Below are 16480 nucleotides of genomic sequence, written 5' to 3' on the forward strand. Positions count from 1 at the left end.
AAAAAAAAAAAGTACATCTTCTAGTTTTAGTTTAAAAAACCTGGAATATTTAAAATAAAAACACTATCAATTTAGCATAATTTTATGGATTACATGGGAGAGGCAGCACAGATAGAATACAGACCACCAAGATTAGTACATCTCTAGATCCCTCCATGCTTCAGCTGACCTTATAATCATGGACAATGCGCTCTGACACAGCCTTGTCAAGCATCTTTTTGTACCACTCCTGTAGTCGCTTAGGCTTGGGAATCTTCTGGTCAGGAGGATGACAGTGGAAGATATAGTCATCTCCCTCACTCGGTGGACATGCCCAAATATGCCCTGTTGTGTACCTGGACAACACAAAGGAGAAGAGACACGCAATAGAAAAGATCTATTTTAGACAGAATGTTACACTTTAAACAATAAGGTGGAGCCAATATACAAACTGATGATTCCTCTCAAAATGACACGAAATGTTTAATCCAGCATCTTATCAAAATTATGAGGCCAACTGACACAAGAAACTGGCCAAGACATATGAAAAGATTAAATGTCTTCTGAAAGCTGGCAGATTTTATACCTAAGCCACATGCCAGGGAGATATTTAGCATGACCCACAAAACTAATAATGGACCTCACCCATGCTTCTTTTTGGAGGCCACAGAGGAGTGCTGGTAATTTTAGTTGTAGAGAGAATGACTTAGCCCTGAATCCCAAGATTCTGAATTTGTGTTTTAGGGCTGAAATAAGATTCTGATATAATGGAAAATGACCATACTTGAATAAGAGACCTCAATGAAAGGAAAATTATTAATAATAACCAACCTATAAGATGCAGTAGTTAATATTCTCAAGAACATGTCTTCAGAGCTCAGTTGTTTTTGGTCTCAGTACCCAGGTATAAAAGGATCACAAAGATTCTGCCCACAAATGAGTAACCACATTTCAAATCAAAGTAGCCAATGGCTTAATTCAACAAACAAACCACACTCGTGTGGGAAATGAGGAATGAGGGCTAAAATATTCACACACACCCCCCCCCCAGTAAAATTTACTTCACAGGGTACCAGCAAAATTGAAATTATAGTTCTGTTAGAAGAAAACCAAGATTGGGGGAAGAGCAAAAAATTACATTTGTATAGTTTAACAATAGCATACTGTATTTTTAAAAATAATGTTATCTATATGCTTACCCTAATTTCTTGACATATTCTAAATATCCAATTAGAATTTCATGATAAACTGCAGTCCTCAGGCATTTAGGACGGAAGAAATGAACACTATCGAGGTAAGATATGTATACTCTCCTATACACCAAATAGGGAGGAAAAAAAGAAATCACACAATGCATTCCTGTACCAATATGGCTAAAACACTTTCCTGCTCTTTGCCTACAAAGTCATTTGTAATGCTCCCCACAGTCAGGTAAGTTCACTGTGAACCCCAGAGGGAAGTGTAATGAATCTGTGACTTTGTTCTTTTTGTATCTGAGACAAAGTCCTACTCTCTTGCTGGGCTACAGTGCAGTGGCATCATCATTTTAACTCACTGTAGCCTCCAACATTTGGACTCAAGCTATCCTCCTGAGGAACTAGGACAACAGGTGTATTTACCATATCTGTTTAATTTTCAAATTTTTTATAGAGACAACCAAATCTCACTATTGTCTTTGAAGTTGGTCCTAAACTTCTGGCCTCAGTTGATCCTCCCATGTTAGTTTCCCAAAGTGCTAGGATTATAGGAATGACCTCCCCCCACCTCCTCATGTTCCTTTTAGCACCTAGCAGTAACTGGAATATACTACATCAGGAATGTTGATCCCAATATATTCTGGGTACCATTCTTATTGTGGAATTTGTACTATTTTTGGAAACAAATTCTAAACTGTACATTACCCCCATTTATGACATTCTTTTACACAACTTTCAGAGGGGTACTCGATCTAGATGTAAATATATTTTAAGGAGAGTATTCAGTTTGATTTTCACTGCCAATCTCAGGGTGCTATATATCCTTTTATTAACTGTGACCACAGAAGAGTAGCACTGTTTTGTCTGTTTGGGGGTTGGAATTTTAATTTGATTTACCTTAATACTATTACTTTTTAACTTATAACAACCTGAACCCCCTCCCCCCCCAATGCCTCAGGAGTGGGCCACAGTATGTGAGTCATACCTCTGATTGGGTGGAGGGCAGTCAGAGCCATACTCCTGAACATGCATGCCAAAAAAGCACAAGTCAACACCATCAATCTCTTCAAAGGCAAAGAGGGCTTTGGTTCGGTATGGAAAGGATTCTGCCATTTCTCCACTGTCTACAAACCTAGACAATTCAGATTTAGAGGACAGCACAACAACATAATTCATTCAGATTAGAATCATTAATGGTAGGAGCCAATTGTAAGTAAATGAGAGAAAAAGGGAGAAATGACTGGATACCTTGCTTTCATGCCTGGTTTGACTTCCACAGTTTTGTCAGATGCATGAACTACCCTAACAGTGACCTCTCCTGACTCAGGGTGATTCTGTCGCCTCAGAAAGTCATTCACACGATTCTCCAAAAAGGTGCCCAGCCTGGTAGATGGCAACCCTAGGAATGTAAGTTACAAGTTACTAACATGCAAATTTATTACTGTCAGTCTTAAAGGTTCAATCTTAAATCTCATTTATGCTTTTGTTCAATGTAAATAGGATAACTTCCTGGAATTTTAAAAAACTTACAAAGTAGTCAATTACTTTATTAATTAAAAGATGGGGTTTCACTCTGTTGCCCAGACTGGAGTATAGTGGCATGATCCAAGCTCAGTGTTGCCATGAAGTTCCATGCTCAAGTGATCCTCTTGCCTCAGCCTCCTGAGCTGTTGGGATTACAGGTGTGAACCACCACACCTTGCTATTTTTTTTTCTTTTTAGAGACACAGTCTTGCTTTGTCACCCTCGGTAGAGTGCCCTGGTGTCACAGGTCACCGCAACCTCTAGCTCTTGGGCTTAGGTGATTCTCTTGCCTCAGCCTCCTGAGTACCTAGGACTACAGGCGTTTGCCACAACGCTTGGTTGTTTTTTTTGTTGTTGCAGTTTGGACGGGGCTGGGTTTGAACCCACCACCCTTTGTATATCGGGCCAATACCCTACTCATGGAGCCACAGGTCTTCTTGCTTCAGCCTCCCAAGTAGCTGGGACTACAAGCACCTGCCACAGTGCCTGACCAGTATTTAGAGATGGGGTCTAACTCTGGCTGAGAATGGTCTGAAACCTGTGAGCTCAGGCTTGGAAGCCACCTTGGCTTCCCAACCATGCCTGGCCCTTCCCCTAATTTTTTATTATGAAAAATTTCCAATTTTCAGACTAGTTCAAAATATGGAACAATTAACATCCATATACACTTTGCCTAGATTGCAATTTTGAGGACCATTACAAAAAGCACAGTAATCGGTAGTTTTTTTTGAGACAGAGCCTCAAGCTGTTCCCTTGAGTAGAGTGCAATGACATCACAGCTCACAGCAACCTCCAACTCCTGGGCTCAAGCGAGTCTCCTGCCTCTACCTCTCAAGTAGCTGGGACCACAGATGCCCGCCACAACGCCCAGCCATTTTTTTTGGTTCCAGCTGTCATTGTTGTTTGGCAGGCCCGGGCTGGATTCGAACCTGCCACCTTGTGTACGTGGCTGGTGCCTCAGCCACTTGAGCCACAGGCGCCAAGCCCTAATCGGTAGTTTAGAAAGATATGTACTACAGAAGTAAACAAAATACTAATTGAAATTATTAGTATCAATTAGTTGCATAACATTTTTGATACCCTTTTCCAACAGTGGAAAAGATGATAAGGACAAAAAGGTACGAACTAAATTGAGGGAATCACTCATAGGATAGTACTTTGTGGCTAATTATTTCAACATCTGGCCCCCATAAGGAATATGCCCCAAATATGCATCATACATATACTCCAAATAAGGAAAAATACAGGGAAAACACATGTATCTTGTGCATTTTATAAATCCTTTCCTTGAAAACTTATTTTTCTTAGGTCTAATGAATTTCACACCAAAAACTATATGATAGCCCAACTTAAAGCAGATTATAAAAATATTTTATTTTTACTCTGATTAAAAACAAAAGTGGGCGGCACCTGTGGCTCAAAGGGGTAAGGTGCTGGCTCCATATGCCAAAGGTGGTGGTTCAAACCCAGCCCTGGCCAAAAAACAAACAAACAAACAAACAAACAAACCCATAGGAATTCTTTTTGGATGGGTTTTTATCTCCAGTGGACTTCAGAGAAGTTTTGCCAAGATTTTCCTGTAAAAATGAAACTTACTTTTAGCAGAAAACTTATTTTCTTTCCTAGTCCGTGCAGTTTTCTTTAAGCAGCCATCACAGACAAATCTAAAATGTAAATCAAGACAACTATGTTTATATAAGTTAGAGAAACCTTTAATGTAGGTAACAAAATCTATTATGTGAATAAAATTAAAATTCAAAAAAATCTGATAGAAAATTTTCTACCTTTCTAATAGTTATAACACATGAAGAGCTTTTATAAATCAAGAAAAAAAGATAAACATAACTGAAAAACAGGCAATGAACATGAAGAAATGTAAAGGGCATATAAATTGAATATGAAAAGTTAATCCAGGATTACAATGTAAGACATTAAGTTTTTTGGCCTAATTATACTGGCAAAAGTTACGGGTCAGTACTCATTATGTATTACTAATTAGAATATGCATTTTGAGAGCAAAACCAGTCAACTTAAAATGTCCATTTTCTTTGCTCCTATAATTACATAAGATTATCAAAACATTTAATTTTGATGTATAATTACCACAATATAAATTTAATAAACCACCAGCAGAATAAAATACATTTATATGGATATAAAGTTATACAAATAACTGAAAAATCTATTTTTATTTTTGAATTCTAGGCTATGTAATGTATTAAAACTGTATTGAAATTATATTTTCCTAATCTAAGGAAAAAATTTTAAAGATGCTAACTTTGAAGATATAGATAACGAAAAGAAGAAAAAAATTTATTAATATTCATGATGAAGAACATTTCCAGAGAAAATATTGAAATAAGGCTTACCCAGTTGGCCAGATGATCTCATGATGAAGTACACAGATCTGATGCATCTTTCTTCCACATTCTATACATTCGACAAACCTAGAAATGAAGAGCCAATTCTGAGATTAATCTCAAAACCTTATTAACCAAATGAAAACGTCCACATTTCCTAATATTTCTGACAATTAAAAAGAAAGCCAAAGTCCTGTCCAAATAATTGAAAAGACAGCTCTAACAATGTCTTTATTTATTTATTTATTTTGAGACAGAGCCTCAAGCTGTCCACCTGGGTAGAGTGCCGTAGCATCAAAACTCACAGCAACCTCCAACTCCTAGGCTTAAGTGAGTCTCCTGCCTCAGCCTCCCAAGTAGCTGGGACTACAGGTGCCCGCCACAACGCCCGGCTATTTTGTTTTTGCTTGCAGCCGTCATTGTTGTTTGGCAGGCCTGGGCTGGATTTGAACCCGCCAGATCAGGTGTATGTGGCTGGTGCCTTAGCTGCTTGAGCCACAGGTGCCGAGCCAATGTCTTTATTTTTAAACAGCTCTTTATTGTAAAGGGTAGAGCAAATTTCAGAAGTAATTTAGTTCAATAAATAAATGTGACAATAGAAAGGAAAGATCACTGGGTGTTGAAACGTCCAAATTAGTCTGATACCACCCCACTTTGGGAATGCTCAGAAAATGTGCATCTCAGTGTTGCATGCTTTGAAAGGTCTTGCCACAAACTAGGGGATTATGAATTATGAACTGAAAATGCCATGGGTAACAGGGATAGAATTCACAGCATTGAGCAGACTATACAACCCCAAAGCATTAAGTCAATTCAGTGAAATGTAAACAAATACTAACTGTAATGTAGACTAACAACCTTAGTACCTGAATACATTTTTACTACCTATGTTGGATATATGTTATGCAGACTGAGCCCATGAATACACAATCACCTGACTGGTCATGGAAACCAAGAGAATGAAAAAGGGGGGGAAAAAAAAGTCTAGGGTGGCACCCGTGGCTCAGTGGGTAGGGCACTGGCCCCGTATACTGAGGGAGGTGGGTTTGAAACCGGACCCAGCCAAACTGCAATAAAAAATAGCCGGGCATTGTGGCAGGAGCCTGTAGTCCCAGCTACTCGGGAGGCTGAGGCTAAAGAATTGCCTAAGCGCAAGAGTTAAGAGGTTGCTGTGAGCTATGAGGTCACAGCACTCCACTGAGGATGACAGGTTGAGACTCTGTCTCAAAAAAATAAAAAAAATAAAAAAAAATGTAGACGTGCCAAGTATTTGAGGGGAACTACTTACAGTTCTGGATCCAGTGTGTCATTTTTTCTCTTGGAAAATTGTTCTTTATTTATTGTACTAAGGAGAGAAGAAGGATATAATGAGAAAAGTTATAAAAATGAGCACTGACCACTGCTCTAACCAAAGGGTACAACAAATCTTACACTAAAAATGCATAATTTAGATCCTCTAAGATTATCCATTTAATAGTTACATTCCTGACTCACAAAAATAGATGTTTATGTAAGGAAATGTTCTATAGGACTTAATAAATTTCCCCTTATAGGAAATCAGGAACCTAGGAAGTACTAGCAACATGTATTTTCTTCTTTTTCTTTTAAAATATTGCCTACTACTTTTAGTATTATACCTTTTTAAGGTACAATGTTCCTAGACTAAGTTACAAAGGATATGATATGTGTGTTTAAGGGGAAGTAAATTACTATTTAAGAATACTTGGGGGTGGAGTGTTGGCTGGGGTCTTTCCTAGTTGCCCATGCTGGAATGTAGGGTGTAATCATAGCTCACTTCACATAGTCTCCAAACTCCTTGGCTCGGGTGATCCTCCTGCCTCAGCCTCCCAAGTAGCTAGCACTTACAGGTGCTATGATGTTCAGCTAAGCTACAGGCACCTGCCACCACATCTGGCTAATTTTCTTTTATTTTTTTTTTTTGAGACAGTCTCGACCTGTCACCCTGGGTAGAGTGCTATGGTGTCATAGCTCACAGCAACCTCAAACTCATGCGCTTATTAAGCAATTCTCTTGCCTCAGCCTTCCAAGTAACTGGGACTATAGGAGCCCACCATAGCACCTGGCTATGTATTTTTTGGAGCTGTGATTGTTGTTTAGCAGGCCTGGGCCAGGTTCGAACCTGCCAGCCCCAGTGTATGTGGCCAGCACCCTAATGACTGAGCTACGGGCACCGAGCCAACACATCTGGCTAATTGTTTTGTTTAATTTTTATAGATTTTGAGCCTTACTATATTGCCCAGGCTTGTATTCAACTCTTGGCCTCAAGCGATCCTCTAGCTTCTACCTCCCAAAATGCTGAGACTATAAACCTGAGCCACTATACCTAGCTTTTTTTTTTTTTTTTTGGCTGGGGCTAGGTTTGAACCTGCCACCTCTGGCATATGGGGCCAGTACCTTACCCTTTTGAGCCACAGGGGCCGCCCTCTATACCCAGCTATTTAAGAATATTTTTTCACGGCTTGGCACTTGTGGCTCAAGCGGCTAAGGTGCCAGCCACGTACACCTAAGCTGGCGGGTTCAATCCAGTCCAGGCCCACCAAACAACAATGATGGTTGCAACCAAAAAACAGCTGGGTGTTGTGGCGGGCTCTACAGAGTCCTAGCTACTTGGGAGGCAGAGGCAAGAGAAATGAGCTCAGGAGTTGGAGGTTGCTGTGAGTCATGATGCCACAGCACTCCACCCAGGGTGACAGCTTGAGGCTATGTCTCAAAAAAGAAAAAAAAAAAAAAGAATACTTTTTAAGGAGAATTTTCTTCTCAAGCTAATTTCAACACTTTTTTAATTAAAAAAAAATTTTTTTTAGGCTTGGGGCCTGTAGCTCAGCGGCTTGAGTACCAGCCATGTATACTGGAGTTGGTGGGTTCAAATCCAGCCTGGGCCAGCCAAACCATGACAACTACAAGCAAATAATAGCCAGGCGTTGTGGCAGGTGCCTGTAGTCCCAGCTACTTGGGAGGCTGAGGCAAGAGAATTGCTTAAGCCCAAGAGTTTAGGCTGCTGTGAGCTGTTTGACGCCATAGAACTTTTACTGAGGGTGACAAAGTGACACTCCCTCTCAAAACAAACAAAACAAACCAGGATCTCCCTCTGTCACCCAGGTGCAAATGCAGTAGCATCATCATAGCTCACCGAAGCATCAAAAGCTTGGGCTCAGCCTCCAGAGTAGCTAGGACTACAGGCAAATACCCCTATCCTCTGTCAAGAAAATCTCAACATTAATTAATATATGTTTCAGGGCAATTTTGAAGAACAAAATTTTAAATGTCACATAGTTTCCCATCCTGAAATCTAGCATACCACACAGCTCATAGCTTCATTACATATAGAATCTAACAATCTTACCATTCTATATCCTAAAGTCAAAGTTAAGGATCCCAATTATCACTATAGTTATTCCTCCTTACCAAAATGAGTACCATCTGTGAGTACCTCCTTACCATCTATGAGTACCACCATAATGGTGGCTCATGCCTGTAAACCCAGCACTTTCAGAGGCTGAGGGAGGAGGATCACTTGAGGCCAGAAGTTCAGAGGCCATTTCCACATGTAAAACTGTTCCCTACAGTAGTTTTTGTCTAGAGCAGTGATTTTCAACTGGTGTGCCATGGAAATTTTTAAAGATCATTAATTTAAGAATTTCAAAGCACAGTAAGTATACTCTTTTTAATCTTTTTTTTTTTTGATCAACATAATTTACATGTGCTGCGGAGGTTCAAGTGTGCTATGAGATTAAAAAAGCTAAAAAACAGTGCTCTGGAAAGTCATTTGCCCATGTTAATGGCATTTTCCTGAATGGCCTCAGGGCTTACTACTCAAAGTAGGATCTGAAGACCAGGTACACAAAAGGAGGATCTGGGAGCTGACTAGTAATGCAGACTCTCAGGCTGACTTAAAGACCCACAGCATCATCAAGAGGGGATTTCTACACTCTTCAAAATCAGGAATGTACAGCTCTAAGGTATACACTTGGCATGTTACCCCAGAACACTAAAGGTAAGGCTGATGTCTGCTCCTGGATCAGGAAAACCCACTAGAGTTTTAACTTCCTTGGTTTAACCAAGGGTGAAAATATCTCAATACTCAAGAACTCCTAGTTTCTATTCTCCTAAGCAAGTACAATCCTGAATTGTATTTCCATAGTGACTGAAAGGGAAAGTGCAACTTGACAACTCAATTTGGACAAATTAACCAGTTTTCCTGAGAGGTACAGATATTTTTTTACTAGTAACATGACAATTCCATAGTTGTGTGGAATGCTCTGAACAGCTTTCATTTAATATAGGTAAATGTGAACCTGCAAGAATATTAAAATTACATGCAACAGTTCTTTCTTCTTAATTCAACGGTCTAACTTTAAATTTAAATTATAGTGTGTGACTATACTACTACTATTACTACTATTAGGCCATTTAGGCTATATGCTGAGTTTTTGAGAAGGCAAAGCCCATCCAAGTCTCTTAAACCTCTACATGTTGTTAGATTTTATTCACTACTATAGAAATTTAGGTCTTCTGTTAACAAACTACAAGGGAAGGGTCTAAGTTCAATTCTCTTCAAACTCAAAACAATGATGTTCTCTTGCATTACTAACCTTCCAATTTTTAAAAGAAAAACTGATTATATTTTAAATTATTCTTTTATTATTATTTTTAGAGACAGAGTCTTGCTCTGTTACCTAGGTTAGTGGCCTGATTGTAGCTCACTTTCGCCAAGAATTCCTGGGCTCCAGTGATGTGACTCAGCCCCCTGAAATAATTGGGACTATAGGCAAACATGCCACTAATTTTTAATTTTTTTGTATAGATGGAGTCTTGCTATGTTGTCCAGGCTGATCAAACTCCTGGCCTCAAGTGCTCCTCCAGCCTCTGCCTCACAATTTCAGGTGTGAACCACCACTGTCGGCTTGATAGTTTCTTTACAGAATATATGCTTTCAGTACATGTAAGGTAAGTGTTGAGTTATAGTATTTTCTGCTTGTTCTCTGTGCTGACCACTAGCCACAGATGGCTACTGAATACCTGAAATGTGAGTGGTATAACTGAGAAACAATTTTTAATTTTCTTTACCTTTACTTGTATTTAAGTAGTCATCTGAGGGTAATGGCTACCATACTGTACAACATAGCTCAAGACCATTTAGAAAGAAGCCTGAACATAATCATGACAATAAACAGAAATAACATCACACTTTTCAACACAATGCAGCTACTTACGTCTGAGGCTGGGAAGGGTCATCCCCCAGAGAAACGCTCTCCCCTTGGATCTCATTGAAACACTTCTCACAGAAATGATACCTGTCGGCAAGAAGGCCATACTGGGGTGAACTGCTCCGTTCACACAACACAGCCCAAGCCAAGCAACGAAGCCACCAATCACAGCAGGCCAAGGAGGGGGACGGGAGCAGAGAGCAGGTCATCAACGGCGACAAGGACATTCAATGATGCAGATTTATGGGCCCCACAGTTTGGTTTTTTTTTTTGTTTGTTTTGTTTTGTTTTGTTTTTGCAATCAAAGCCAAGTGCAGACAACGACAAGCATGAGGGAGAAAAAAAAACACAAAACAAACGAAGAAATGAGGGATTGCAGGACAACAAAAAACATAAAAGCAAGACAAAACAACACAAAGCAGAAAGCCAAGGCAAAGCACAGATTAGCATTAATATCTCAAATGGGATCACAAGCAGCAAATGATTACAGCAAATAAAAACAAAAGTTTCACTTACACAGACCCACACCCTTTCATTTCAGTAATTAATGCTATTTGATATAAATAACCAAAAGGAAGAAGGAGAATAAATATACCAAGGAGAGAACTGCTACTCCCACCATTTACATAAACATAACAATCATACTTCTTCCCACTTGCCAAAAAAAGAGAAAAATCCACTATGGGTATAGCAGAAGGAAACAATAACCTGAAAACTTTTAAATTTCTTTCTTCTTCTTCTTTTTTTTTTTTTTGCAGTTTTTGGCTGGGGCTGGGTTTAAAACCACAACCTCCAGTATATGGTGCTGGCACCCTACTCCTTTGAGCCAAGGGCGCTACCCTTAAAATTTCTTTTTGATCTTAAAGAAGCCATGAGTATAAAAAATTTCCCACTGAACAGCCTGCACAATCTAACACTGACTATAGCCATCAAGCAACACATTTCAAAGGCAGTGGTGTGTGCAGGAGAATGATTAAACATGTCTTGGTACAAAGATGAAAAAACACATACTGTTGAAAGCTGTTAAAAATCCAAAAATGGTATAAATGTTGAGGATGAACACAAGAAAAGATTCATGCCACTTGTTACTTCCTTTTTGAAACATAAAAAGTGCTTATAACAAGTCGAATCCCACTTTTCCTACTTTTTAGTGAGTAAAATACTGAAGTTTTTTACTCACTGTGAAACCAAAACATTAGGCCTACAAAGCCTACGAAGTGCACATAACTTTTTGTAAAGGAAACAAAAAGTTTAAGTGACTTTTTCAAAGCTAGAAACACATCTGTACAACACAAGTTCAGCAATAACCAGTAATATAGGCTTGGTATTACTAAACAAGTAAAGAGAACGAATGAACTGCCCAGCCTTGTTATTTCTATGTCAGAGCCCCAAATGCCGTATGTGGCTATATTGTAGGCCAATTCCTGAAAACAAGAGACAAATGTGGTTAAGATAGATTAGCAAAGTGGATACAGCAACTGGTAGGGCATAAGAAAAATGCAGAATAGGCTGAGTGTGGTGGCTCATGTCTATAATCCCAACCCTCTGGGAGGCCAAGGAGGGACTGAATGAGCTCACGGGTTTGAGACTAGCCTGAGCAAAAGCAAGACCCCATCACTAGAAATAGCTGGGAGTTTTGGTGGGTGCCTGTAGTCCTAGGTATGTAGGAGGCTGAGACAAGAGAATTACTTGAGGCCAAGAGTCTGAGGTTACTGTGAGCTATGACACCACAGCACTCTACAAGGGAAACAAAGTGAGACTCTGTATCAAAAAAAGAAAAGAAAAGAAGGAGGCAGAAGTACCTGGTTTATTAGGTACTGTCACATGCAAGTCTTCAGAAGCAGAGCTATTTAGAAAGTTTTCCTTTTAATTTATGTATTAGAGAAAAAGCAAGTATTATGGAATCCTGTTTTCACATATTATTTCAAGAATCACCATTTAGGGATACTCCACACACACAAAAGAAAACACTTCCAAAAAGCAATCTAAAAGACACCACTTAAATATTTTGGGGGGAGTTTAATCTCCTCAGTTTTGCTTGGTCTATGGTGAGCACTAAAAGCCCAGTAGAAAAAGTAGGGCCTGGGATGTAGTCTCATCTATGACACTAATTCACAAAATAGCTGAACTTTTCAAGGCCTTGGGGCTTTGGGCTCCTCCCTAATAAAAATAAGACTCCAGACAACTGAGGCAAGGCTAATTTTTTTTTTTTGAGACAGAGCCTCAAGCTGCCCCCCTGGGTAGAGTGCTGTGGCATCCCAACTCACAGCAACCTCCAACTCCTGGGCTCAAGTGAGTCTCCTGCCTCAGCCTCCCAAGTAGCTGGGACCACAGGTGCCCGCCACAACGCCTGGCTATTTTTTGGTTGCAACCGTCATTGTTGTTTGTCGGCCCGGGCTGGATTCGAACCCACCACCTCAGGTGTATGTGGCTGCCGCCTTAGCCGCTTGAGCCACAGGCGCCAAGCCAGCAACGCTAATTTTGCTACAGAATTTTATAATTCTGCAAACAAAGGGAGAAGGCAAAGCATAGACCTTGTGCTGTACAGCTGTTTCTAAGAAGTTACACATGAACCATGACTGTTCATGTGCTGGATTATCTTCGTGCACTCCCTGGAAACATGGACACACAAGGCACAGTCCACACACTGTGGGGCTTACCTGTTCTGGTAACTGTAATAAGTGGCATCACGAGGGATTGTGCATAACTGCTTGCCATAGCAACACAGTGTCTGTGGAGAGAACTCCAACTGCAAAAGAAACAATTTGTTAGAGGACAGAGGCATCAAGGACAAGCTAGTACAGTCACAATGGCAAAGCATAAAGTCAGTGCTATCTTAGTTCTTATGTTAATCAAAATGGGCTATTTCAGTTTCCAAAAAAAATTTTAAGTTTACTCCACTGTTATCACCTGGAGGTAGGCTTAGCAGTCATATTCTTTTATCATTTTACCAAAGAACCTAACAGGACATGTAGACCTCAGCATGTGAATTGGGGCTCGGTGCCTGTAGGTCATCGGCTAGGGCGCCAGCCACATACACCAAGCCTGGGCTTGCCAAACAACAATGACAACTACACCCAAAAAGTAGCCAGTGGGTGCCTATAGTCCCAGCTATTTGGGAGGCTGAGGAAAGAGAATCGCTTAAGCCCAAGACTTTCAGGTTGTTGTGAGCTGTTGACACCACAGCACTCTACCAAGGGCGACATAGGGAGACGGTCTAAAAAAAAAAAAAAAAAATTGGTATGCATACAAAACTAGTAAACGCTAATCAATGTGCACCCACAGGTGATCATCATAAAGCCCCAAATCCATGAGCTTGCAGTCTAATGAATCATTATTCTAATCAGTCAAGTTTTCCATAAAGTTCGGGTGTGCAAAGAAAAAATTCTTTACAGAAAGCCAATTCCATATGAACAGATGTTACTGTGGTGTGTGCAAGTAAGCCTAAACAACGCATTAAGAAAAAGGTCATGTTAATGCTTCCAAAGCAGAACATTCTCTTATGCTAGTCAGCAGTATTATTTCAGGTATCATAAGAAGGCAAAGGTAAGTATGAAAACCATTTCTTACCTTTCTGCCACAACAATATCCAAGACTTTGCATGACTGGATCAATTTCTTGTTCAAAGACCTCAGATAGCTTGGAACAGTATTTGTACACCCGCGATGTTTTCCGATTATATAACCAGGCATTGTTGAACATAAGCCAAATGTCATCCACGTACTGCCAGGGCTCCTGATACTGTCCGGTGTCTAACTTCCTCTTGATGGTAGAAAGATCCATGGGGCTCTTCACAATATCAAAATAATCCTAGAAGGATTAGTGACACTAAACAACATCGCCGAAGTCTCAATATACTTACGGCAGATGGATTATCTTCCTATTTATCATTTTCCAGGTAATTTTGAATTTTTGACTTATTTTTATTCCTAGAGCTGACTGATGTCCATCACCTCTTTAAATCATCAGTGTACACAGGCATCCTCAAACTACGGCTCACAGGCCACATGTGGCCCGCCTAGGACATTTATCCGGCCCACCAGGTGTTTTTGCTGTTGCTGCCTGTCCTGCTTAGCAGCCAACTGGTCCCGGGGCCTATAGTCCAGCCCCCTGTTTAAAAAGGTTGAGGACCCCCAGTCTACAAAGATATTAAGCTGCTCAGAGGGCTTAAAAAACACAGCTACTTGTACTCTTCCCAGAGAGCAAGTTTACAGAAACAACTCCAGATGCTTTACCACAGTGTTATGAGAGATCAGTAAAGTCAAAGAGACTTAAAATTTTAATACCAAAAGGGCCTACAAATGAGGAAACTGAGCCCAGAAAACTTCAGTGTTACATCTAAGATCACAGACAAATACAAAATGAATAAATAAATTCCTATGGGATTTTTTCCTCTCATCCAGTAGTAGTTTAAGACCCGCAAATAAAGTCTGCAGCTTGGGGTACAAAGGCAACTTTAGAGACAAAGCTAACCTAGGTCCATCTTTCTGTCATGATCTACTGCTCTTCAAATAATAAACTATATAATCTAGCAATTCCACTGGTAAATGTATACCAAAGAGAAACAAAAACATGTATCCCCACAAAAACTTATATACTAGTGTTCACAACAGTGGTATATTAATAACCAAAAGGTGGAAACTCAGGTATATATGAATAGGTAAAGAAATCATGATATTCAGCCATAAAAAGGAATACAGTATTGATTCATGCCACAACATGAACATAAATAATCTGCTAAACCGGCTCGGTGCCTGTGGCTCAAGCGGCTAAGGCCCCAGCCACATACACCTAAGGTGGCGGGTTCGAATCCCCAGCCCGGGCCCACCAAACAACAATGATGGCTGCACCAAAAAAAAAAAAGAAATGGCCGGGTGTTGTGGCGGACGCCTGTAGTCCCAGCTACTTGGGAGGTGGAGGCAGGAGACTCGCTTGAGCCCAGGAGTTGGAGGTTGCTGTGAGCTGTGATGCCATGGCACTTTACCCAGGGGGATAGCTTGAGGCTCTGTCTCAAAAAATAAAAATAAAAATCTGCTAAACTGAAGGAAACCAGTCACAAAGTAGCCGGGAATGGTGGCTCATTCCTGTAATTCTAGCCCTCTGGGAGGCTGAGGCAGGTGGATTGTTGGAGCACAAGGAGTTTGAGACTAGCCTGAGCAAGGAGACCCCATCTCTACTAAAAACAGGAAAACTAGCTCAGCGATCTGGCAGGCACCTGTAGTACCAGCTACTTGGGCGGTCAAGGCAGGATGATCTCGTGAGCCCAAGAGACTGAGGTTGCTGGGAGTTATGATGCCACAGCACCCTACATAGGGTGGAATCTCAAAAAAACAACTACAAAAAAACACAAAAAACAAAAAAACCCCCACAAAACAAAAACTACCCCAACCAAACCAACAACCACCACCAAAAAACGTCACAAAGAATCACTTAATGTCATGTTTCCATTTAATTAAATTTGAGAATAAACAAATTGAGAGACAGAAGGCAGACTGGTGACTGCCTAGGACTTAGGTGCAATGGGAAGAAAAGATGAGAGTCCATTAATGGATGTAAGGTTTCTCTTCTGGGATAATGAAAATCAAATCAAAACTGTGATGATGGCTGGACAACTATGAATATACTAAAAACTACTGAATTGTAGTACAATTAAATAAATGATTTCCATTATCTCAACTACTAAATTATAGTACAATATTAAACAGATGATTTGCATTATCTCACAATCAGGCTATAGCAAATTAAAAACAAAAAATCAGAAGTACCATCACATACTTACAGGGATTCCTAGAAAGTGAGGGTCCACAGGTTGACGAAAGGGAAGGGATTCTGGGTCTTGGCGATAAAGTGCCTCCAATGTTGGCATCAGTGCCTGTCGTAATTCTTCTGGTTTGAAAACTTTAAGAAGAGTACGTCGGAAATTAATTATTAATTAAGAGAAATTTAAGTGAAAGCTCTAAAATCATCTTAAGAATTATAAAACAGAGCGGTGCCTGTGGCTCAGTGGGTTCAAACCCAGCCCCGGCCAAATGTCAACAAAAAAATAGTCAGGCGTTGTGGCGGTGCCTATAGTCTTGGCTACTCGGGAGGCTGAGGTAAGAGAATTGCGCTTAAGCCCAGGAGTTGGAGGTTGCTGTGAGCAGTGTGATGCCATGGCACTCTACTGAGGGCGATAAAGTGAGACTCTGTATCT

General features: G+C 40.2%; 1 protein-coding gene across 3 annotated transcripts in view; it reads right to left on the reverse strand.

Annotated features, from left to right (window-relative positions):
• The window catches only part of EP300 (E1A binding protein p300), a 106089-nt gene that overhangs the window by 11555 nt on the left and 78054 nt on the right, over positions 1-16480 (reverse strand). For 2 of the 3 annotated variants that reach the window (XM_023509283.1, XM_003783168.3), the window contains 11 exons: positions 16067-16185; positions 13858-14097; positions 12948-13036; positions 10294-10374; positions 6348-6404; positions 5069-5146; positions 4296-4363; positions 2424-2574; positions 2161-2307; positions 1179-1292; positions 170-335 (listed from right to left, as the gene is read on the reverse strand). In XM_023509283.1, the coding sequence (XP_023365051.1) occupies positions 170-335; positions 1179-1292; positions 2161-2307; positions 2424-2574; positions 4296-4363; positions 5069-5146; positions 6348-6404; positions 10294-10374; positions 12948-13036; positions 13858-14097; positions 16067-16185 (1310 nt within the window). The remainder of the gene's footprint in view (positions 1-169; positions 336-1178; positions 1293-2160; positions 2308-2423; positions 2575-4295; positions 4364-5068; positions 5147-6347; positions 6405-10293; positions 10375-12947; positions 13037-13857; positions 14098-16066; positions 16186-16480) is intronic. The other variant, XM_023509282.1, reaches the window with a different exon arrangement.

This window comes from Otolemur garnettii, unplaced genomic scaffold (assembly GCF_000181295.1).
Source record: "Otolemur garnettii isolate 467f Iridium unplaced genomic scaffold, OtoGar3 scaffold00007, whole genome shotgun sequence".
Taxonomy (NCBI): Eukaryota; Metazoa; Chordata; class Mammalia; order Primates; family Galagidae; genus Otolemur; species Otolemur garnettii.